Source organism: Lethenteron reissneri, chromosome 2, assembly GCF_015708825.2.
Source record: "Lethenteron reissneri isolate LAM-NWPU_2019-01 chromosome 2, ASM1570882v1, whole genome shotgun sequence".
NCBI classification, from domain to species: domain Eukaryota; kingdom Metazoa; phylum Chordata; class Hyperoartia; order Petromyzontiformes; family Petromyzontidae; genus Lethenteron; species Lethenteron reissneri.
In genome coordinates this window covers 12026269-12050920 of record NC_083780.1, presented here as the reverse complement: position 1 = coordinate 12050920, position 24652 = coordinate 12026269, and the positions used below count along the sequence as shown (strand labels likewise).

Below are 24652 nucleotides of genomic sequence, written 5' to 3'. Positions count from 1 at the left end.
ACCAGTGAGGCACAATTCCAAGAGACGAGCTCTTAAATACAAGTTAACGGGGGAGGGAGGGACTTTGAAAGCGATGGGTATTACCTTATTATCGCGGCATCTCTTATTTCTATTATTTTAATTTATTATCATTTATTTTTTCCCTACGTGACTTTACTGAGAAATATTTCAACCCCACAAACACCCGAGCGCAAACCACCGCTGCGGTTGAATCGCGTCGCAACGAACCGATTGGTGTTTTAAAAAAAGTTTTTATTTTCCGTTCACTTTTTTTATTGCTGGTATTCGTAATAACAATAAAAAAATGCGCGCAGGTGAAATGAATCGAGTGTCAGCGTCGCTTGTAAAACATTTCACCGACGCCACACATGTGTACGGGGAAGGAGGAAAGGGGGTAAGGGGGCACACGGGTGACCGTGATTTTTTCCCAAGCGTAGCTTCATTAGAGTTTTATTTGCCGGCGAGATGGGATGAGCGGATATGGAGCAACAATGGGAGGTCCGGGAGACAGGGCGGCGGAGGGGCCAAACGGGATACACATGCACATTAAAAACACAATGGACGTAGCAAAGGGTTGAAAGGAGGGGGGGGGGGGGGGTTTCTACTGCGTAGGATTTTACGGTTGTGCTGGACAGCTCTTCGATACATTTTGTGTTTCCAGGTTACATCGCATTTTGCTCAGTGACGTCCCAACGTTTCGCTCAACGCGTTGAGAGTTTCTTCAGGAACTAAATTCAGTTCGAACTCCTCCACATGCTGGGGAGCTTCTTCACAAACTTAACGTTTGCTTTAGGAGCTAAACTGAACTAAATTCAGTTGTAACTGAATTCAGTTTAGTTCCAGAAGAAGCTCCGAGCACTTGAATTCAGTTGCAACTGAAATGAGTTTCCCAAGAAGCTCCGAGCATGTGAAACGTAACGGCAGACATCTAGCTGATCAACACAGGGTACACAACCTGGAATTGGAACTGTTGAGAAGGGCCTTCACGACCAGCTGGGCTGGCGGAACTAACGAAACTACGCTCATGCATTTCACGATCACCGCTCACTCGTAAATAGTCGCTGCCAATTTCGCTGCGATATGGTCCGAATGGTATGCACGCGTGCGCGTGTATGTACGTGTGTGTTTTTACAGGCACAGTCAAAAAAATGCTGTACAGTATGAACGAACACAGAGGGGTTGTGGGGCAGAGTCAGGACTGAGAGGGCTGTGCATGATGGCAATTGGAGTGAGGACTCGGCGAGAAATGATGCGATATACTGGGGTAGAGCGGCGTGTGCCTGTAATATGGGACTCGGCCACCCTCTTAAGACCAAGCGAGTTTGAGAGGCAGTTTGAACATGTTTCCAGCTCGGATTGCGAGACGGTTGTTTGTTTAACCTCGATAAGATTGAGAGTTGTGTTAACTAAATACACAAGTTATCGCAGTCAATACAATGATTCGCATTTGTTTTTGGGTTAGGCTACATCATGAATGCCAAAATTATGTTGTTAAAGTACTTGGTCCACAAAGGTAGCACACGTACTTTCTGGCATTAAACGATTACGTGGCCGAACCCAAAAAAAAAACAAATACGGATCAGGAGGGGTCGTCGTTACTGCTTGGTTTTTCAAAGATGCCAACGCCTTCGCACACGTGGTGTCCATCACGCCACACAGCCAACATCTCAACAGTTGAAGTCATCCCAGAAAATTTCTCGCCACGCATTTCCTTCCCCCGCGCTTGAGCAAAATCATCGAAATTAAGTGGCCCAAATCGTTTGGGCAAAAATGTGGGGCAGTTCGCTAAATTACGTCTCTGTCAATTTTTTGTTCCTCGTGTTTGGTTTTCGAGGCTAACACAATGCACGCATCTCTGTCACTAGGTCAGACTTTTCCATGACAGCTACAGAACCAATAAAGAAGCAATTCTATTTCACTGCGGGTTTTCAGACACAAAATATATATAAAGTTCCTCTGTTTCAATACAGTTCTGCGACCAGTATGAAATTTCTCTCATCAACTAAATAACGGATATGTTGGTCTGGCGAGTGGGGAATGCTTTTCAAACGTGACACTGCCATGAACGGATCTGCAAATGAAACGATGTGGCATTGGCACGGATGGTGGGGGGCCCTTATCCGTTTGACAAAAAAAAATATCCAATATCCAACTGGACAGAGCCCCCCAGGAGGAATTGTAAATACAGGAAGGGCGATTTACACCAGGAGAAATGAATTGCTGTTGATGCCGTTGTTGATGGTATGCATGACAATCATGATTGCCGTGATCATGACGATTCACTCTCAAGAGTCTATGGTCCGCAAAGGATAGCACACACTCCTGCAGTTTGTTTGACATCACAACATTCGCTTGCGAAATGCGTTTTGATTTGCTTGGAACGAACGAGAGGCGGGGTGAGTTTTGTGAGCACCTATCAAGGCCGAAGCAGCACACAAGATGGTAGTAGGGCCAGCTCCACACACACACACACAGCTGCATTTGTCCACCCACTGCTGGTGTTGATGACCATACCAACGCAACAGGAACTCATTCTTGGCTGAGTAGACCTAGGGGAGAGGATTAAATTAAGATTCCAGATGCCAGCTGCCATGAGTCGTGATGGGCAGTGGGCCAGGTAGGGATGCTGGGGTTTGCGGGATTATTTGGTCAGTCTTCAAAACTCTGCGACACCCATCCATAAGCACATCTACAAGACAAAGATCTCCCGTGTAGCCAACACAGGCTGATGGGCAAATTTAGTTAGCGAGCACCTATGAAGGTCCGCAGGGCACATGAGGGGGTGGTGTGGCCAGCACCACACCCGGCCGCCTTTGTATTCCCAGTGCTAATGTTTACACACTGTACAAGCTACTGATTTAAGGCCGAGTCAACCTAGAGTGGCCTAGGAATTGTGCCAATTTCACCACTGATATTGGCCATGAGCACAAATCGAAATCGGGTCACCGGGTTCGTAGCGCACCGACCACTGTGCCACTACTCCCCCACGCGTGCGCACACATACACACGCAAGTTCACATCAAGACTTCGAAAAGCTAGCTGCAAATATCCACCCTACCTACCTGCCATGCCTATGCTCCCCCCCAACACGTGGATTTCTGCGGCAGGTACAAAGTCACGCCTTGGATTACTCACGAACCCAGATGCTCTGAATTGCGGAGTTCCCATTGTAACAGGTGCAATGCATAACTTAACACGTTCAGGAGGAACACAAAACAAAAAAATAACTCCCAATGAAATCAATAAAAAAAAATCTGCTCCTGGATTATGTGTGTGGGCGGATTAAGGGCAGACGTGTACTGCCTAGCTACGCAAAGTGCAGGGGGTTGCCACCGAATGTCGCACACGCGTCCATGCCATCGCAATCCCAAGTTGACCTTTGAATGCTTAGGGCCGTCTTATAAGTCATGGCTCGGCTCTGGTTTGGCAGCGACTCCGCTCACACTTGAGCTGCTTTCAATGTCGCATGGGCAACTCGGCCATGTCTTAGCTCGGTCTCGGCTCATGGAAATCCTGAGCATGATTGGGATGATTGCTCAGAGCCGGCTCAAGTGAAGCATGCCTTTTAGCTGGCTCACAATGAGCAGGGAACTAAGCACGAGCCGAGCGGTGACTAAGAACACGGGCTTTACAATCACAACCATCCATCCATCGCGCTGTGGTGTGCAAACCTATCCACGGCCACACCACCATCCACTCCCATGCTGGTGTACTATCGCACGTGCTCAAACCCACCCACTGCTGCCTCTCCTCTCCGACTGAGGGCCACCACACTCTCGAAATTAGGAATGTACACGGAATTAACTTTTGAGTGGCGCTCACACAAACCACAGCACGGCAGAGAAACCCGTAAAACTCGCTCCAGCAGCAGCAGCGGCCGCGGCACCATCAGATTGCTGCAAGCGCTCGCTCGGCCACTTACGATGAAACATTGTTTTGGAGATCCTAAGCAATGGGGGTGTAGCGATGGATGAAAACCCAACTGATGAAAGACCGTGGACGACATCTCGTGAATACGGAGGGCAGTCGCTAAGGACACCCAAGTTGAAAGGAGCCTATGCTGAGATTTGACTGAAGACTGATTCTAGAATGAAGCTTTGTTGTGAACGAGTTGGAAAGAGAGGGCCCCCCTTGCATTTTCTCAGTGTTTGTATTTGCAGTACTGTATTTATGCGTCCCGTGCGTCTACCCGTGTCCATGTGTGTGTACCTTGCTGTGTGTGTCCGTGTGCATCCAAGTGTCAGTGTTTGTGCATAGGCGTGACAGTCGGTGTGTTTGTCTGTTCAATAGGAGCCTGTGTGCTTGTGCGTTAAGTTTGTGTGCCCATACTTGTATCTGTGAGCTTGTGCCCAGAGAAGCCTGTGTCCAAATGTCCATGTGTTTGTGTACGCCTGTGTCCATCTTTGTCCACGTGTCTGTGTGTGCCATTGCACGTGTCCGTGTGTACGTTGCTCCGTACACCCGTGTCTGTGTAAGCCTGGGTGTCTTTGTCATGCATTTGTGTGCATTTGCCGGGAACATAAGTTATTTAGTCAAAGTGTTACAATCCACTCGTTCACTCGCACTCAAGAGTCACCGACCCTCCTAAACAGACCTCCGCCCAGAACAAAAAACCTCCACACTTCATCCTCACAATCTCAGGCAAAACCCCAATGGCCTTTGCTACAAATCACACAATGCAGACACGCGGGAGACGAGACTCGTCAGCTGTTTGTCCTTAAAGAGCCACTGCCACCATCGTCATCGCCAGCAGCGACTGAATGCATTACACGTTTGCCAGATCATCCCTTTTCGCGCCGTTCTGTTCCGTGCTGTTATTTTCTCACCCGCTTGATGCTCCAAATTGTAATGATGAAACCGCCATCGTGTGTGCTGAGGGGGGGGGGCAGAGGGTTATGAAGAGAATTGTTGGGGGGGTGGAGGAGGGTGGAGTCAGGGGAGGTGCACCCATGAGAAATGAGGCATGGACTTACGCAGTGTGGCAGACAGGAGGAGGTGGGTGGGTGGGGGCCTTGAAATCTCTGAATCTGAAAACCGCCTACGTCTACGATCGCTCTTGTGGTTTTTTTTTGGAGTCTGAAAAAATAGAGTTCCTCGGCTGCCCTGAATCTCGGGGAATGTGCGCAGTTTCCGTCAAAGCTCGCGTTGTTACGGGCAGCGACGCGAGATGAGGGGGGGGGGGGGGCGCGGGGGGAGGGGGGAGAAACAGGGACGTCAATTTTTTTTGTTTGTTTGCGTGGTTTTTTTTGTTAAAGGGATTCCCGCTGCCGTCACCAAAAGTTTTGGGCCGGCGCGAGTCGCAGTGTGGTGTGGGCCGGGGGGCCCCCAGCAGATGCTTCTGGGATCAAAAAGCCTGCTGGGCCGGGTTGTAGTTGAGCGACGTGGGAAGGTGGGGCCTCTCCTCCAGCTTGTCGTACTCCAGGTGGAACTCCTGCGCGGGGCGGAGTGCACGGAGCGGCGGCGTGGTGAGAGGGAGAACGCGGACGAGAATGCGCGCGCGCACAAATGCCGACGGCAGCAAACGCGTGGTACGGTACACGCGCGTGGAACCATACGGACGATAGCACATTCATTGGCACGGACGCACGCACGCAACAAAACACATACCAAGGTACGAATGGTATCAGAAAGTAGTCCACTGACACACTAAGAGAAATACAGAAATAACAACGACAGCCATCCAAGTGACGGTGTGATGCCACTACAACGCTTGGGCCAGGCTAGATGCAACGTGAGGTCATGTGAAGTGCCATAGGCTCACTGACGGATACTAAGACACACACCAACACAAAAAAGATCAAATACAAAGATCCCCCACGTAGACTTCAACACTTTTTGGGCAAGTGCTGTTAGTGACCAGATATTAAGGGCGGCACGGCATGCACGTGAGTGGATTGCCCAGCACAGCACCACTCCCGGCTGTCTATGTCCCCCTCAGCGGTGATGTTTTCGCATTGCATCCGGTACTCATTTAAGGCTGAGCCGACCTAGGGGTAAGCCTACCACCAGTTCAGTTATACGTCGCCGGGTTCATTGCACGGCACGATAACCGCTGCACCACCGCCGCTCCCCATTCATAAACACACACACACACACCCACACAGAGCACACAGAACGGACATAGCACGCGCACACAGAACGGACATAGCACGCGCACACAGAACGGACATAGCACGCGCACACGGCACGCACCTTAGCGACCTTCCTCCAGTTGTGGCAGTCGAAGAAGAGGTAGGTGCCACGCTCGTACGTGTTCGTCTTCATCTGAGGCTCCATGCCGGGCGCCCGCGTGATCCACACCCGCTCGTCCTTGTGGTACCGCCAGTCGCGGTTGTACCTGCGGAGAGAGCCGAGGTCGCGGTGAAGGCCACAGTGGTGGCGGTGGCATCGACGTGGCCAAGTGGCGGCAGCCGTCGGTTGCCCCGGCTTCAGCGATGAAGGCTCAAGATTGAGAAACGCTGACACCTGGTGGTCAAGACGTGGAACTGCAATGCAACGTTGTTTTCTGATTATCTGTTGACGGTAACACGTTGCAATGGATTGTTTCGTAATGTTTGGGTCTGTCTTAATCATTCTTCAACCAAGTTCGCTCTCGATAGAGAAAAAAGAAATAGTCATACCTCGGTATACGACCGCTTTGGAATATGTCGAATTTGGCATACGTCGTGTTTTGACGAGAGAAAAAAAATGCCTTGGGATACGACGTCTTGCTTGGGATACGACGCGCTTGCTAGAACTTGTATGGGTCGGGATGAGTCACCGCGTACCCGCGTAGACCCCGTTCACGACTGAAACAAAGCGCCGCTCCTCAGTCTGCCTGTAGATCTCGTTCAGTGCACAACCCTTGCTAGAACTCTCTGTGAATTTTCACGTCTTTTTGTAATTTTAACTCCTCTCAGCAAGGTAAAGTGACGTTAAATTTTATTTTTATTTCAATTAATTTAAATTTATTTACGCATTTATTTTAATTTATGTATGCATTTTAGTAATAAGTAGTGTCTAAATGATTTTATACAACCCCATTAATGTATAATATGCCATATAAAATATCATTTCTTATACTCTGGAACGGATTATTTCCTTTCCCTTTATTTCTTATTGGAAAAATTCGTTTGGTACACGTCATTTTCGGTATAAGTCCTCCTACCTTCTGGAACGAATTAACGACGTATACCGAGGCACCACTGTACTGTCATGGGGATCATTTAGCCGTGGACTATCCACTGCTGGACTCCCTCTATCATTGCCTTCCTCACCGTCCCATGAAACAACAATCCAGGCCGCTCCTGCGCGTGAGTCGACCTCATCGATCGCTCCATCTCCACGATGGTTGGTTCTCTATGCGTACGACCGACTGTGGCCGAGCGAGCGAGCGACTCAACCGTGCATGCCGGTGTCAGTGTAGGGGGCTCACAGTTCTACCGCCGCGGCAAGTTGCAGGATGTCGCCCCCGTTGGTGTAGTACATGTAGAAGAGCAGATCCTCCCCGTACCGACTCAGCTTGATGGGAGCAAGCTGTAGGCACACGCACGCACAGGCACACGTATAACCACACAGACACGCACAGGCACACAAATATCCACCGTATAGCCTTAATAGACTGTTGGGGCAAGTGCTGTTAGCGAGTAGCACCTATGAATGCCAGCACTACATAGACACACAAACAAGTACAGTGAACCCTTGGATTGCGAGCATAATTCGTTCCAGAAACGTGCTCGTAATCCAAAGCACTCGTATATCAAAGCGAATTTCCCCATGAGAAATAATGGAAACTCAGATGATTCGTTCTACAACCCAAAAATATTCATGTAAAAATGATTAATACAAAATACTGTACCTTTTTATATTTGTATTTAAACTTCATATAATGTAATGAAATGTATTAATTAAATTTAATTGTGGCTGGTGTGAGGGAGAGGAGGAGGAGGGTTATTGTGTAGGATGACTTTCACTTGCAGTAGTTACTAAAGAACAGTCACTACACTTGGACACAAAATAAAAAAAATGTTTTGCGCACACACACACGTGGTCACAACGCTATAGTAAACAGTATACGCTCGCACGGATGTTGACTATACGAGTGAGGCACGCCGACTGAGACCGAGCATGGGAGATGATTACCCACAATCCCGCAGCGAGAGAGGGAGAAGAACCATCGGCTCAGTTGTGATCACGTGACGCTCGGCAGACAAAGCGTATACTGTACGCACTGCTCGTATTGCAAGACATCGCTCGTTTATCAAATTAATATTTATGAAAATGTTTTGCTTGTCTTGCAAAACACTCGCAGACCAAGTTACTCGCGCAATCTAAGGTTTCACTGTATATACAATGGTCCTTCATGTAGCCTAGATAGACAGTTGGGGCAAGTGCTCCAATGAAGCAAACATGTTCTCACCTTATCCCTGATGTGAATGTTCGTCAGGTATTCTGAAGGAACGTGAAAATCTGCGGAGAGTCACATTAAAAGGCATTAAAACACATTTGCGCGTAAGGCCACTTAATGATCACTGTTACATTGCTTTTATGGCTTTATTTTGGTGATTTCGAAAAGTTTTTTTGGTTTGGCCATGTTTGTTTGTTGTAGTACGGAGTTATAGACTGATGGCCTTAATCTAAGTTGTCTTGTGGTTTTTGTTGTTGTTTGACTTGCATCCCTCTGGGATTTTTGCACACAGCGTTGGTGTACAGTGCTTTTTCTGAAATATTTTGCTGTTTTTTCCTATATTTTCTGTTTGCACATAGTCACACAGTGACTTTAAGATGTTTTATTGTTCATGTTTTTGTCTTTTGTTTGTTGCGGTTGCACCCGATTCGAGAGCCGAATGGCTCACAGGGCTATACCTAATAAATGAAACTGAAATGAAACTGAAATGGGCGCGCTGATCCAGCTTTGCTATGGATGTGCGTAAAGCATCGCTCTCGCAGGAGGACCCTGAGAAGACACAACTTGGTTTCATTGGCAAGATCCTCCACGGACCCAGCACTGCTCACCTCTCATCTCACTCTACTCCCCTCCACGCACTCTCCTACCTCTCCCCACTCATCTCACTCTACTCCCCTCCACGCACTCTCCTACCTCTTCCCTCTCATCCCACTCTACTCCCCTCCACGCACTCTCCTACCTCTCCCTCTCATCTCACTCCACTCCCTTCCAATCACTCTCCTACCTCTCCACTCTCATCCCACTCTACTCCCCTTCACACACTCTCCTACCTCTCCCCTCTCATCTCACTCTACTCCCTTCCACGCACTCTCCTACCTCTCCTCGCCTATCTCACTCTACTCCCCTCCACGCACTCTCCTACCTCTCCCCTCTCATCTCACTCTACTCCCCTCCACGCACTCTCCTACTTCTCCCCTCATCTCAATACTCCCTCACAGCCAGTGGACAGCGAGAACACGACGTCTCCGCGTTATCTACACGGATCTCAACTCATTCGTTGAGTGCGACGTCAGTGGCAAAGCAGGGCCTCCACAGTGGAAAAACGACCTGGCGCCTCCTGGGCCGTGCTGGGCTGGTTTGGCATGGCCCTGGCACGGCTCGGTTGTGCCAGTGGAAAAATCTAGATTTTTTAATTTTTATTTCACAATCCGTGTACAACATTAAACACGCTCGGTGGCGGATTAATTCACGCGACTACCCCGAAAGGTGGTGGCACAGGTGCGGTCATCGTGCACGCGTGCCGGAACCGGTGTGATCGGAGGTGGCACGTTACCGATATCCTGAGGTCTGCACGGCGCTTCTGCCCATGGCGACGCGAACTTGGGGTAGAGGTTCCTGAAAAGCAAAGCAAACCTTCTTCTTGGCAAGAAGAAAACCAGCAAACGATAAAGGGACGAACGACCAGACAACGTTAAAACGGAGACGGCTGCCCTCCTCCCGCTCCGTGCCAACGGTGGACAAAGGTTCCAAGGTTAAATAAGAGTTTCCAAAAATCCCCATCCATTGTGTCCCACTGCGGTTAGCAATCTTTCCCGTTCAAATACAGATCGAGCCATTACCCGCTGCATGCGTGCGACGATTTGTCAATGGGTCCCGCTGCTTTACGTTAAATTGAGAGATCGTGCGTGCGCACACAAAATTCTGTATCTTAATATGAATTGGCATTTCTACGTCGTGTGGGACACGCTCAAGACATATCTTTTAAGTGCTGTTAGTGAGCGGCTATGAAGGCAGGCATGGCGCACATGGCGGGTGGTGTAGCCAGCACCATGCCCGGTTGCACACACACACAAACGCGCACACACTACACACACTCCAGACACCAATACACCACACGCACACGCTAACACACGAGCACCAATTAGTGAGCATCTAATAAGGCAAGCACGGCACACGAGGGGGTCATAGCACCATGTCCGGCCGAACTTTGTCTCTCCGGCGCTGATGTTTACACGCCGCACCGGGTACTCATTTCAGCGTGCACATGCGCGCGTACTCGGGGGAGTTGAGGTTGAGGCCGAGTGTGGTGAGGTCACTGCCGAGAGCCAGGTGCACGAGAGACGGTTCCGTCTCAGCCGCCCGGATGAAGGTGAGGAGGCCGATCATGCCGAACTGATCCGTCACCATCCCGCTCGGGATGTTCGTCACGCGGCCTGTTCATACCAGCACCACCGTCACCACCACCACCACCAAAAAAAAAAAGACACGTCCTTTAAAACAGTGGCTCATTGGTTAGAGACGAGTGGGTTCCACTCCGAGGCCAGGTGGCTCAGTGGCAGAGGTCGCAACCGGGTACCCGATACCCGTACCCTACCCGATACCCGGCTACCCGTACCCAGCCGGGTACGGGTACCCGTTTGCGACCCTGGTGCGGCCGGGGTAGGCCGTGAGTCACTTGTGAGTAACTGTTTGTCACTCATTTCCCAACGTCTTGTCTCTTCTCACAATTCAAGTTCCTAGAATCAACCCACCCGCGCCTGCAACATGGCTTCATCCCAGAGGTCGCAATCAGGTACCCGATACCCGTACCCTACCCGTACCCGGCCGGGTAGGGTACGGGTACGGCCGGGTACAGGTATGGGTACCTGTTTGCGACCCTGGTGCGGCCGGGTACGGTTAAGGAATCAAAACCCGTTTGCGACCTCTGTTCAGTGGTCAGAGAAGCAGAGAGCCCATTGCTGTGGGTGCTACGCAGGGGTTACCGTCTTGAAGGATCTGGATGCCCTTCTTTTGCTGGTTCGCATTGGTGTTGCTGCCCTTGTCTCCAGGGAACTTGGGTCCCTCCGTCACCGACCCCGTGGTCTGCCCGCTCTGATTGGTCAGCTGCATTCACAAAAAAAATACGGCAAAGTTCAGCGACAAACGCGCACGGAAACAATTACCTTCGTGGCCATGCCCACGATGGTCGAAATGTTGTACGAATTAACTCCGTCCATCTGTCCATCATGGGGTGGGGGGGGGGAGTTGACTCTTGTGAACATGACACAACATGAACAGAACTTTGATATTCAGTAATATCGACAGCAAGTGGCCCGTCGGTTTCTGTGCCCCGAATGAAACACTCCCCCCATCCGAGATGATCACCTTGCAGAACCCAGTTAAATCTCGGATGCGTGGCAAGAGAGCCGGAGTTGAAACCAGGTTCTCAATAGCGCCGGCCCATCATCTCGGACTTTCTGAACCCCTCACGCACCGTCTTATTGTCGTCGGGTGCGGCCGTGGGCTCCTTGTTGAGGTTCACGCCAGGCAGTGCCGGGAAGTCCTCGTTGTGGATTGAGAAGTCCTGGGGCTGTTCGCTCGCGGGCTTTGTCACCATGCCAACTGTGGGACACGGCAAGCACACACGGCAAGCACACACGGCAATCACACACGGCAGCACACACGGCAAGCACACACGGCAATCACACACGGCAAGCACACACGGCAATCACACACGGCAAGCACACACGACAAGCAGACACGGCAAGCAGACACGACAATCACACACGACAATCACACACGACAATCACACACGGCAGCACACACGGCAAGCAGACACGGCAAGCACACACGACAATCACACACGGCAGCACACACGACAATCACACACGGCAATCACACACGGCAATCACACACGACAATCACACACGGCAATCACACACGGCAATCACACACGGCAAGCACACACGGCAAGCACACACGGCCTGCTAGAGCAAGGCAGGGGGGGGGATCCGGGCCCACGGGCCAAACGTGGCCCGTGACCCCATTTCATATAGCCCGCCCAGAGCATATGGCCTGTACATTCATAGTATATGACATGCAGATTCATAGCATACAGTCGACAGATTCATAGCATATGGCCTGCTGAAATCCTTTCCTATGGCCCACAGATTAATTTCACACTATATTGTACTATGTGTGTATACGTCTTGTGGAGACCCTACCCCCCAAAGCTTCATTCAATGTGCGTGCGGACCATATGTGTTCTGCTATAACCCTAACCCGCGTACCATATGGCGTCCTGCCAGCCATGGGGTTGGGGAGGGGCGCTGGGTTGCCGTTGCTTTCTCTCCTGTTCCGTTCTGCGAGCGCCGGAAAGTCAGACAGATCCAACCCGGCCACCGTATCGCTGCCTCCTGTTCACGCAAAGACAAAGATCCCCCGTAAAGTCTGTAACAGACTGTAGGGGCTAGTGCTGTTAGCGAGCACCTATAAAGGCCGGCACGGCACACGAAGGAGGTGGGTGGCCAGCACCACGCCCGGTCGCCTTTGTCTCCCTAGCGGCGATGTTTACACATCGCACCAGGTACTAATTTGAGGCTGAGTCGACCTCGGGGAGGCCCAGGATCGGTTCAGATAATCGTCCCTGGTGTTGGCCGTGAGCGGGAATCGAACCCGGGTCGCCGGGTTCGTAGCGCAGCGTAGCGCTCACCGCTACGCCACCGCTCCTCACGCAGACACAACCACCATCACCCACCGTTCTTCACCATCATCAGCCATGGTCGATACAGAGGTGGATTAAGGTGTCCCAAAGCTGGCACCACCTCTATATGCTCCTGCGATGCAACCATCTACCCAGCACCTGGACACAAACTAATCTCATCACTCCATCTCCACGGTGGACGTCCTCTCGGGGTCATTCCATTCTTTGACTGCCACTCATTGTTGACCATCGGCCATTATCCCTTCTCGCTAGGGGCATGTCGTGCTGGAGCCCAGTAACTCTTATGACATACAGATTGGATGATGTCATTGACCCGAGTATGTTCTAGAATCCAATTGTTCCTCTTTCTGTTTCCACCACTGTTACCCACAAAATAATAGTAAATTGTTTCTGATAGGGCACCCGAACCATCGGGGTGAGTGCTTTCAACTCACTTACCCGTGCTGTTGTAGCTGTTGTTGGTGATCGCGTTGCTCAGACTGTAACCCTGGCTCCTGCCAAGGCCAAATCCTGACATCCTGATGGCCAAACACATCACAGCCGCACAGCACAAGCAGGGGTTAATCATTCCACTTCATTCATAAGTCTGGAATGCTATCCCTCTGCACATTCGCAGTATCACCTCAATCGACTCCTTCAAGAGATACTTAAAAACTCACCTCTACAACCACGTGCTTTCGAGCGACTCTGAGCTTGGCTCCGCGCCTCTGAGTTGCGGCCGTTACGTCCGCAAATTTGCGCGCGTTATAAATTGCCTTATTTTTATTTATTCAACGTCATTCCTAACATTTCATTCATTCCGCAGCTTTTATTGAGCGTCATTCGTAACACATCCCGACAACAAAAATCCAAGAAGTCAGAATAACCATGTCACCTGACCCAGCTTCTTACATGATATTCTGACTTCCTGGATTCTGCCAAAAATGCTTGAATTAGTTTCCAGCTAAATGCCACGTACCTAATCGCTAAATCTGGTTGCGAGAATTGTTCAACTCAACAGTCAACGAGCTGAAACAATAACGATGAGCGTGTTGTTAAAACGCCTTTACACCACGTGACAATTTCATTTGTTTGACCATGCCGGGTGGAAGATCAACACGGCACAAATTGGACCGGATCATTACGTGGCCACATCTGAAGTTCAACTCACCCTCCTAAGCCGTAGGTGCTGCGCGGTGGCTGCTGCTGCTGCGGTGGCGGCGGCGGTGGCGGCTGCTTCTGCATGGACAGCAGGTTTGGTGAACTGCGGTTGGGGCTGCCCATGCCAGAGGAGCCCACTGCATTGGCACGGTTTGACAGGCCGATGGGCTGCACGTGGTTCATCCGTGGGTTCAGCGCCAGGATGCCCCTGGAGAAGATTTGGCGCGCAAACGATCAACAGAACGGGGCGGTTAGCCGGCCACCGCTCTGGAGCGATCAGAAAACAATTCTGTAAGAAAAATAATATTAAATTTTTTATTTTGGACACAGCACACTCGTTTACGCTGGGGCATCTTAGAGAGCACTTTCCACGTAATAAGCGTCTTACGTTGCATCTAATCGACATATTCCAAGGGCACTCCTAGTGGCAGCTATCTCTGTGCGGCACAAAGTGAGCATTACTCTAATAGTAGGGGGCGATGTTTGCTACTGTATGTGTCATTCCAATCGAGTAATTTGCGGATCATTTCGAAAAAATGTGGACCATGACACCGGCACACGATGGCCTATTGTTGCGAATTATGTCACGGGATCTTTAAATTCAACTGTGAAGAAGCAGAGTGCGTGCGTAGTATTTTATTGGTTAGTAAACACACCCGCAGCGATAACCAGGGCGGCTTGTCAGATTCGGACCGCGAGCCTCTGTAATAAGCGGCAAACGTGTTACCGCTTGGGCCACATCACCGCCCCAATTGAGTATTGAACCTCATACGGTCACATGCCTTCGAGTTCTAGCAGCACCGCCTCTGCCTTCAACAGCCTTGCTGTTGTGCAGTTGCCGTCGTCATTGCCGGATGTCACAGATGTCCCTGATGCTGTTGCTCGCTCGGGTCAAATTGCTGCTTACGATACGACTGGGAAAATATTGTCCTCCATTTCACGCCATGTCCATTATTTAGTGAAACCAAGCGTGTGAAAATTCAGTCATCGAAAGAGGTGACCAGAGATCCGACAGGGATGGAATGGTTTTCTAAACGCAGTGCAGACATGAAATTGCTCCAAGTATGAGAAACATTAAATATTAAAGCGCCAAAAAAGGTGAAGGTGCAGTCCCGCAAGTGCTTTCTCACGCCACCGATGGCAGAACAGCCTCCACTAGAGTGAAATATTAAGGGTTATTTGGTCTACTCTTCCAAGTTGACCAACGTATTCCAAGAGGTGGCAGTACCCACACTTTACCGCACCACACAAGCCCTGTCGATCTACCAACCGTGGTGCACCCATTTATACTGCTGGGTGGACAGAGGCCGGGGGACGGGAGTTTCAGGAACTAGCATTGTTGTTCCACCTTCCGCATCGAGAGATTTAATAGAACCGGCGACCTCTGGATAGCAAGTCCAGTGTGCTGCTGAACCATTAAACCATTGCGGCAGTTCCACTATGATAGAGTGAACGGGGGGTGGGGGGGGACGTACCGGCTGGGTGATGACGGCGCATGTGGTGGCGGCATAGGGGGCCCCACACTCGTAGGGGTCACGTGTCCTGGCAAGGGGGCACCCTGCGATAAACTCCGATTGAGCTGCGGGGCTGTGCCCCCCATTCCACGCATCTGAAGACCCAGCGGGTCTGGAGCGGGTGAACACAAGCACACACGCAGTACAGTTAGAATAATATACCATTCTTTTTATCTAGTTAAAAAAAATTCTGTTTTCACTTAAAGCTGAAAATGTAAGTTAGGCAAATCATACCTCTAACTTGCTGATATTCCCTGATCTGTGAATATTCGCATATTGACTGATCTGTATTCATGAAATCTTCAGTGAATCTCAAAATTTCTACTGGTAGCCACCTCCTGGTTACACCAGCCTACAGGGGATTATTGTGTCTGTCCGTCATGCAGGGAGGGGCTGGGTGGGGAGGGAGAGGCTGGGTGGGGAGGGGCTGGGTGGGGAGGGTGGGGTTGGGTGGGGGTGAGAGGGGTGGGGCGGGGTGTTGAGGGGCTGGTCACCCCGTGGTGCCCTTATAAAACTCAACGTTTAACCTACTCACGCCGGCTTGTGCCCGCCCTCACAGTCGGGCATATTTGCGGAATACACCACGCCGCCGTTGACCCTGGCCATTGACCGAGCAACCCAACGTTCCCACCAGCTCCCTCCGCAGGAATGTATTTTCATGAGGGATCTCACTTCGGACCCTGGCTTAAATCCTAATTTAATATTTTCAGAGAGGAGTATTACAACATTCATGGCGACAGGGTTGTAGCACATTGATAACGTTTGCCTTTCACGGCAAAAAGTTTCTGGGTTCAATTCCCGATCTGGCAGCCTTTCTGTGTGGAGTGTGTATATTCTCTCCCAGTTTGACATGGGTTTCCTCTCATAGCTAAACACAACATACAATGTACTCAGTATTGGTTGAACATCCCAATACTGAAAATATTACCTGCAAATTACTTAATTGGGATTACACGATGCAGCAACATCACTCGCGTACTGCGAACAACTTAGCAGGACCTTCCTGAAAGTAATTAAGTAATTATCCAGAAGAGCCAGACTGAGTCATAAGACTCATTTTCTGGAGGGTCCCCCATTGGGTATTTATTTTGAGATGTTTTCAGGCAATTCATTAGTGAGACTAAAGAGGCTTTCCTAGTTAAACAAGCATATACACTCTTCTTGGTTCTTTCGGTAAAGTCACGTAGAATGGAAATAATAAAATAATAAAAATAAAACAGAAAAAAATAATTCTCACGACGTTTCGGCCACAACACAAGCAGCCGTCCTCAGGTGGAGAACAGGTCTGTCGAGAAGACAGTCTGACAGGCCTGTTCTCCACCTGAGGACGGCTGCTTGCGTTGTGGCCGAAACGTCGTGAGAATTATTTTATTGTTTTATTTGTATTATTTTATTATTTCCATTCTACTTGACTTTACCGAAAGAACCAAGAAGATGAATCCCTGCAGTCACGAAAGCTTTAAATCGAAGCATATACACTGTTCATATATATGTACATTTAATTAAATTAAATGAGGACATACTTTGTGGGCCGTAGAGGCTTGCGCCAAACTGAGACAGCTGACCCGATGGTGACGGAGAGCCCAGCATCTGAGAGGGAAACGTCGCACAGCAGAGGCAGCGTCAGTACAGGTCCCAACTCGCGTCACCTTTAGCACACCCACCTCCCACTCGCGCGCACACACCACTCCCACGGCACCCCTCTCTCTCACTCGCACACTCCGATACACCACACTGTTGCTAGCACCCTGGCACGCTCCGAGACTCACGTCTTTGTCGGGCCTGTGTGAGAAGACACTCGACTGGTTGAAGTACATGTTTCCATCAAACTCGGGCTCTCCCTCCTCCCCGAACCGCTTCTTTGGAGCGCCAAACATGCCTGCTCCGTGCGGGACTCAACTGTGATACAACGAGAGAAGACGCGGGCCGGTTATTCGGTCAGTGCACTAGCTGACACGGTGTGACGTGACAAGACATTGCGACGCGACAACACGAACAAGCCTACTCCGTGTGGGACTCAGCAGTGATGCAAAGGGGAGAGCCGATGCTGGACGGTTATTCGGTCACTAGGTACGCTTGATAACATAACTCAATAAACAAAATGACAACGCAACACACAACCACAAAAGATAATCGAAACAGAACACAAGAGACAACATGACAACACGACAGGACGACACAACAGGATGGCACGTGACAACACAGGACAATAACACAATATGACAACACAAGAGGTGAAATCACGAGATACGATGTCATTTGTGACGAGGCTGAATTCAACAGCTTGTCACACTTGAGAACCCGGTTTAATAAATTAGCTTATGCAAATGTATGGCCGTTGTTTGCGAGTCTGCGGGTCTCTATGTCAGTCATTGGGTAAAGACTCAGTCATTGGGTAAAGACTCAGTATTTACCAATTAATCACAGGGAGGTCAAAACCGCCTCAGCATCGCTGAGCCCCGAGCCACCCGACCGCATGTGTGTGTTTGTGTGACGATTAAAGTTTCAAGTTTATCTGTTTAACCAGGTGAGAACTCAAGAGACCACGATAGTCTCACTTGCAAAAGTCTGCCAGTGGGGGGAAATGTTTGCTATGTTTAATCCCAATTGAGTAATTTGCAGGTAATATTGTAATACTGGTAGGAACCCACTGGTTCCACCAGCCCACAGGGGATTATTGTGTCCGTCCGTCCGTCGTGCAGGGAGGGGCTGGGTGGGGAGGGGAGGGTGGGGAGGGGCTGGGTGGGACGGGTGGGGCTGGGTGGGGAGGGTGGGGAGGGGCTGGGTGGGGAGGGTGGGGCTGGTGGGGAGGTGGGAGGGGTGGGGCTGGATGGGGAGGGGCTGGTCACCCCGTGGTGCCCTTATAAAACTCAACGTTTAACCTACTCACGCCGGCTTGTGCCCGCCCTCAAAGTCGGCCATATTTGCGGAATACACCACGCCGCCGTTGACCCTGGCCATTGACCGAGCAACCCAACGTTTCTACCAGCTCCCTCCGCAGGAATGTGTTTTAAAAAATCCGGATGCGGACATCGGCACACATTGGTCTACTCTTGAAAACGACGTCAGGGGATCATGAAGGTCCACTGCCAAGCAGATGGCGACGATGAATAAAGTCATTATGCTCGCAGTAATATTCCGTGTGGCCACTGTAATGGAACCATGGACCCTGCAGCAAGTGGTGAACACGTGACTGCTGGGCCACGTCACTGACCTAAAGAGTAACTCAGAGCTTGCATTCTTGGCGGAAATTCACAACGAACCACCAGAAGTTGAATTTATTCCATTTTGTAAAGGATTAGGATAATTTATTCCCGCAAAGTACGGAGTTGCCTAAAACGCAAACATTTTATTTGAAGTGTCAAGAGACTACAAAGAATAATATAAACCAAAATATGACTGCACTGGCTGACATGTTACAGTATTATAATACACAGTATTATAATACACAGTATTATAATACACTTTTTAAAACTGTGTCTTATATTTTGTATGTTCTCTAACTCACATGTTATTCTTCCTGTATCTCAGAATAATTCCCAGCATGCATCTCTCCATGCTTCTTTGCACATTCTTCAGCTCGGGTTCCATCAAAAATATTCGTCAATATCAACAGAACCACCAAACACATTCACAGAAAAAATCCCTGTCTGAATGTCTCCCCGCGCAATGCAATGGCACCACAGCACTTATCTCCATTGGTGGCCGTGCATCACTGGTGTAAATTCCACATTCCTATAGCTGGGGTTAATCTCTCAAACGGACTATGGTAGGTAACACATATCAATACTAATGTTATCAGTATTAGAGTGACGACGATGATGACAAAGATGATGGTAGTCTGAGTTGACCGACAATTCAAGATTTTCAGCTCTAAATGAGCTGTCAGGCATATAACCTCTCTCACTCTAAGCACATCACAATTTTACACGTTTATTTTCACTTGTTAAAATATTGAACCTGGAAAAACCCCCTCGTGATAGAGCATCTCATTTGCAAGATGTAACATTGCTTCGGCAACAAAGGTTTTTTGTCGAAGCCCAAAGTAGACCTTCTCTCAGTGTGAGGTTGCTCACACCTTCTAGATTTGAAGTTGGCGATTGTTTTTTCGCTGTGGTTGTCCCCACCTGATGACGGACGCTTGTGTTGCGCCCGAAACGTCGTGATTTAATCGAGTTATTTTCATTTTTATCTTTATGATTATTTTTATTTTCACCTACGTCATTTGCTCATTCCTCTTCTGCTGCCACCACAGAGTCTGCAACTCTCGTCCCCCAGCCATCCGTGCTTTCAACTACCTGCCCCTGTTCAATTAGGGCCAGGCTCTTCCAGTGACTGGCTGACTCTTTTCCTCTCTATAAAATAAAAACACCCACTGCTTCTGTACGGCGTCGCGATACATGGATGCATACTCTTAGGTTTTTTCGGTAAAGTCACGTAAATAAAAATAAAAATGATAAAAATTATAATAGAAATAAAATAATAAATCACGACGTTTCGGAGGCAACACAAGTCTCTGTCATCAGGTGGGACCGTCACAGCTAAATGTACTGTTTCAAGTGAGGTATGTGTATAGCATCTACATGGACGCATGTAGATGCTATACACATACAAATTGTACGATACTGCGTAAGATCAGTACACTTGTGCATAATAAAAAAAAAAACTGCAGATGCAGAAAATATGATCTTCACACACTGACAATGAGTCTTAAGATTGTGTTGCCTTATCCTGGTGCTGTGAGCCTCTGGTACTGATAGAGAAATTTAAAGGTTGCAAGTAATGTGTGTGCGGCATTAACAAACACGCATTCTTATAGATTAATGCTCGAGAGAGGTGCATGTAACTCCGATTTTAACAATGAACGTCATATGCACTCTCCCCTTAACATTACAATTGCAGTATTGCACTCAAAACCACGGTTGCAACAATACACACATTAAGGGTAAAAGCGAAACTCGTTAGTGTCCTTATATAATTGCAAATGTGCTTTTGTCCATCAACCTATGCACCGTCCAGACCAATATTATTGTCAATCAAAATAAATAACAAGGCAATACGCCCCTTCTTTCCATATCGGTTCCTTCACGTACAAGAAAATTATTATACACATCCCATTGATCACGGTGGGGTGGGTGAATAAAAATCTCAGTACTTGACACTACACCTCTCTAAATTTAAATGTATAGGTGTAATGGTTGATCCCAAGTTTCCTCTTGGTTGCAATACTGACGGATTAAGTGACAAGATGAGTGGCAAATGTCAAACCAAATGTGCGCACTCTCCCACAGGAACAGCGCTGGACCAATCTCTCAAGACATTAATTTGCAACTTTTACAGCTAACCTAAATTCTATATGGACATGCAGTGTGCAACATTCAATTATGAACGTATACGTATTTGGCCGAGCGTGATATTTATTTATAAACACAAACTGTAATACGTAATATATATGCAATGTCTGTATTGGCATCATTACGGTGTTGCTGTGTATGTGTCAATCGACACCCTGGACACCCCTCGCAAATTAGGTGTTCCACCTCTAGAGTTTATACAGGTGAAATATTTTAATTATATTAAATAAATCAAACAAAAAAGAGTCCTGCTTAAGTTTGCATTTGTCGTAAAGAATACTATTTTAACATCAGCTTTCAGTGGTTCCAACCTGATTTTGTTTATCCAGGTGAGATCAGGATTAAGAGTCTAGTTTTAATGAGTAACACGGATCACCAAAACGAAGTGGTCATGAGTGTAACGTCATGAATGGAGAATGGAAAATGGATCCAGTATTGGTACCGTTTGCATTATACCTCCTAAAGATGTAATCGCACCACACCTCACCAAGGATTAATACCCTCTGCTAGATCCCGTGGCCACTGATCAGGAGACACATGCGACCTCCAACATCTGCCCTAAAAGTCTCCCACAATCTGCTCTTACGTCTTCCCCCTTGCTATATTTTTTGCGCCATCACAAATAAAACCGAAACTGCTGTGGTCAATGCCCACAAGCAACAGAACGATGGAACTGTCTATTATCAACATAAACATCAATCCCGATAGAATCACACCGGCACACGGGAGGGGGGGGGGGCAGAATGGAAGGGTGCGGGTTTTAAGGACATTGATGGAAGTGTTTTGGCAAGAGAATTATTCGTGAAACGAGAAGCACGGTCTGGAACCGCCAGTGACACAAGACGAAAAGCTCAAACGTCGACAGAAACAGCCGACAGAGTTTAAAAAAGAATGTCAACCACTGTGAGTGAATTAATTTCTATGCATTTCACTTCAGGCAATGCGAACGAATTATGGTTCAAAACGAATCGAATGCAAATGTGTTTTTTTTTCACAGTCTAGTCTCCAAACGTAATACTTCCATAAATATTAAATGCAAGCATCTGTGTCACCATATAAAAATAAAACAACATTTGGGTATATTATACGAGCAGCCTTCTATGACATTATGTCCAAGAAAATGTTGTTTTAAGCGTCTCTGTTTAGTCGTGCATTAATCTACAACCGATCTTTGCAATGGGCTATGCCTTTTGTTCAAGTTTAAGTGCATCAAGTTGGTATGAATTGCCCGATGATGCTGGATGCAATTACCAGCGAAACGTCGTACTCAAATTGTAAATGTTGTGGTTTCACGCTTCAACACACCGGTGGGCTAAAGCAGTGAACTATTTGTCTTTTGTCAACGTGACACTTTTTTACTGATTGGCCGTGTCGAGTGGTGGAGGGTTACGACACATTTATAAATAATGCGATCTAAACCCAAAAACGTTGATTATGCTATGAATTGTGTTCACTGCAATCGTGTTGTTGTTCACTCTAAGCTTAACTGCTGCGGTATTGTGTGTACACATGGCTTAATTTCTCACTGAATATTTTCCGGCTCGCTGGTAGACTGGCATACACACGAGCTGTATACAGGACGTGGTGTACCGTGCACGAACACATTTTTCGGGGTTCAGACCCAGATCCCGGCTAGAATGAATCCCTGTGTGTGTCCTGTGAAGTTGTGCGTCTCTATGTGTCTCTGTGTTATCTCTCTCTGCTTATATGTCTGTCTATATGTTTACGGTTTGGGTTTAATCTCTCTCTCAAATGTAGCATTCTCTGGAAGAACGTAATCAACCAGGTAGGGTGTTGACTGTTATGTTAGCCGACTCTCTGTGTTGTATTGCATTATATTTCTAAATATACTAGGTTTGTTTTCTTTCATTTATACCTGATGACGATTGCTTGTGTTGCAATCGAAACGTCGTATGCTAGTATTTAATTTGTTATTTTCTCTTTATACGTGACTTTACCGAAAGAACCAAAGAGTACTGTTAAGTTGTGTTCGCTTCGCACGCATTACTGTGTTCATTACTCCGTCGTGTTGCTATCGAGCATAATAAACCTTCAGTGTTGTGTCTCGCCAGTGTTGTGTCATAATCCCAGGTCCACTCTGCATTTATAATGTCCCCCCTCCTCTTTAGGCTCCTGTTACATAAATGTCACGTCCACTATAAACTCGAATGTAAACACATCTACCGATTCCTTGCGCGACACCAAATTCCACAACTTTCAGAGTTTGGGGCCTACCCATGCCCACGCCAGGTCTCTAACCCAAGACCCAAACCAGACTCGAACCCTCACCCAACTCACAGACTCCGTGACCCACCGACTCAGGACCTTCCCCGATACAAAAACAACCCCAGACATCGAATACTGAAGTCTCCAACTCAGATCGGGATGTTAACTCTGTGTGTTCCCCCCTCCCCCGCCCGGATACGAACCAACACAAACGTGGCCCCAGACTACCTACCAAGCCTCATGCTCCTACTCAGATCCAGATCCCAACAGCATCGACTCGAACACAAACAACAACACCAGAGTCCCACCACCACCCCGCAAATTACTCGCAAAGTCTCCATCCACTCACTACATCCGCACAGGGTACATGGGACGTGAAAACCCACGGCCGTTCTTCTCGCCGCTAGCTCCCCGGCAACAGCACAAGTAGTACAAGCAGCAATCAGTAATCATCAGCAGCATCAGCCAGTTGTAGTATCAACAGCACCGAGCAATCAGAGTCAGTATCAGCAGCATCGGTAGTCGCGATGGCGGCAATTGCTTTTGTAGCAGCAATTGCAGCGTTAGTATCGGTATCAGTATCAGCAGCAGCAGCATCATCATCAGTAGCAGCTCTCGTAGCAGCAGCAGCAATGGCAGCGACAACATCGGCAACAGAAGAAACCGAACGTTTGATGATGATGAAGATGATGATGATGGCGAGCCGTGCTTTGTTACCACGGTAAACGGCTCGCGGTTGGCGGGGGGAAGAAGCCAGCTCGATGTGAGACGATGAGGTGAGGGGGTGGGTAGCGATGAGGGGAAACGAGACGGTGGTGGTGGTGGACGAGCGAAGCGAACGAGACGGAGGCCACCGAAGGGAGGAGAGGGAGGAGAGAGAAGCGAGACGCGACGCCACAAACCGCGCTCAAGGCCCCTTCCTCCACCAAGATGGCGCGCGCGGGCTGCTGGGTAAACAGATTGACCTTTGACCCGCGACCCGTGGGTTTCACTTCCGTCCAATGTGGCTGTGTCTGTGCGTGTGTGCGTTACGTTTAAATTGTTTATTTTTAAACTAATTGTATCCATTTATTTCGATTTAAAGCTTTCGTGACTGCAGGGATTCATCTTCTTGGTTCTTTCGGTAAAGTCACGTAGAAGGGAAGTAATAAAATAAAAAAAATTATGTTTTATTAATAAAATAATAAAAATAAAACATTATAAAATTATGTTTTATTTTTATTATTTTATTACTTCCCTTCTACGTGACTTTACCGAAAGAACCAAGAAGATAATTGTATCCAATGAAAAGTTATGTTATTGTGGTGGATAAATTGTACTGGGTTGTTCTGATTAGTAAGTGTAGTTCAACAAATTTATTTTGTAATATTCATGTTTAAACAAACGGCGTTATTTACTTTGGTGGCTAGATTGTGCTTTATGTTCTGATCAATGTGTAGTTGAAAAAAAGATTTTATAACAATTAAAAACAGCCGTTTAAATGGTGTACTTTCTAACCGGTCAGTTAATTAAAGTTGGTTTATATTTACCTGCCAATGTTTTTGCCAGT

At 48.2% G+C, this 24652-nt stretch overlaps 1 protein-coding gene across 2 annotated transcripts; it reads right to left on the bottom strand.

Moving 5' to 3' along the window:
- Window positions 1-231: 231 nt before the first annotated feature.
- CNOT2 (CCR4-NOT transcription complex subunit 2) lies at window positions 232-24065 on the bottom strand. Of its 2 annotated transcripts, none has more exons than XM_061552967.1 (15): window positions 24006-24065; window positions 17293-17422; window positions 17047-17113; window positions 15485-15635; window positions 14020-14217; window positions 13308-13387; window positions 12436-12561; window positions 11640-11767; window positions 11149-11269; window positions 10443-10599; window positions 9720-9781; window positions 8399-8448; window positions 7415-7515; window positions 6193-6337; window positions 232-5431 (listed from the first exon to the last, which is right to left on the bottom strand). In XM_061552967.1, the coding sequence occupies exons 2-15, from the start codon at window positions 17398-17400 to the stop codon at window positions 5345-5347; spliced, it is 1581 nt and encodes a 526-aa protein (XP_061408951.1). In that variant the 5' UTR covers window positions 17401-17422; window positions 24006-24065; the 3' UTR covers window positions 232-5344. The 2 variants fall into 2 exon arrangements, with proteins under 2 accessions (XP_061408951.1, XP_061408959.1); XM_061552975.1 differs by lacking the exon at window positions 24006-24065 and adding an exon at window positions 23821-23952.
- Window positions 24066-24652: the final 587 nt, after the last annotated feature.

Coding starts and splice junctions, on each gene's coding strand:
- CNOT2 (XM_061552967.1), bottom strand. CDS start 17,400: ATGTTTGGCGCTCCAAAGAAGCGGTTCGGGGAGGAGGGAGAGCCCGAG. Junction 17,114..17,292: donor CACACAGGCCCGACAAAGAC/GTGAGTCTCGGA, acceptor TTTCCCTCTCAG/ATGCTGGGCTCTCCGTCACC. Junction 7,516..8,398: donor ACATTCACATCAGGGATAAG/GTGAGAACATGT, acceptor GTGTGCCTACAG/CTTGCTCCCATCAAGCTGAG.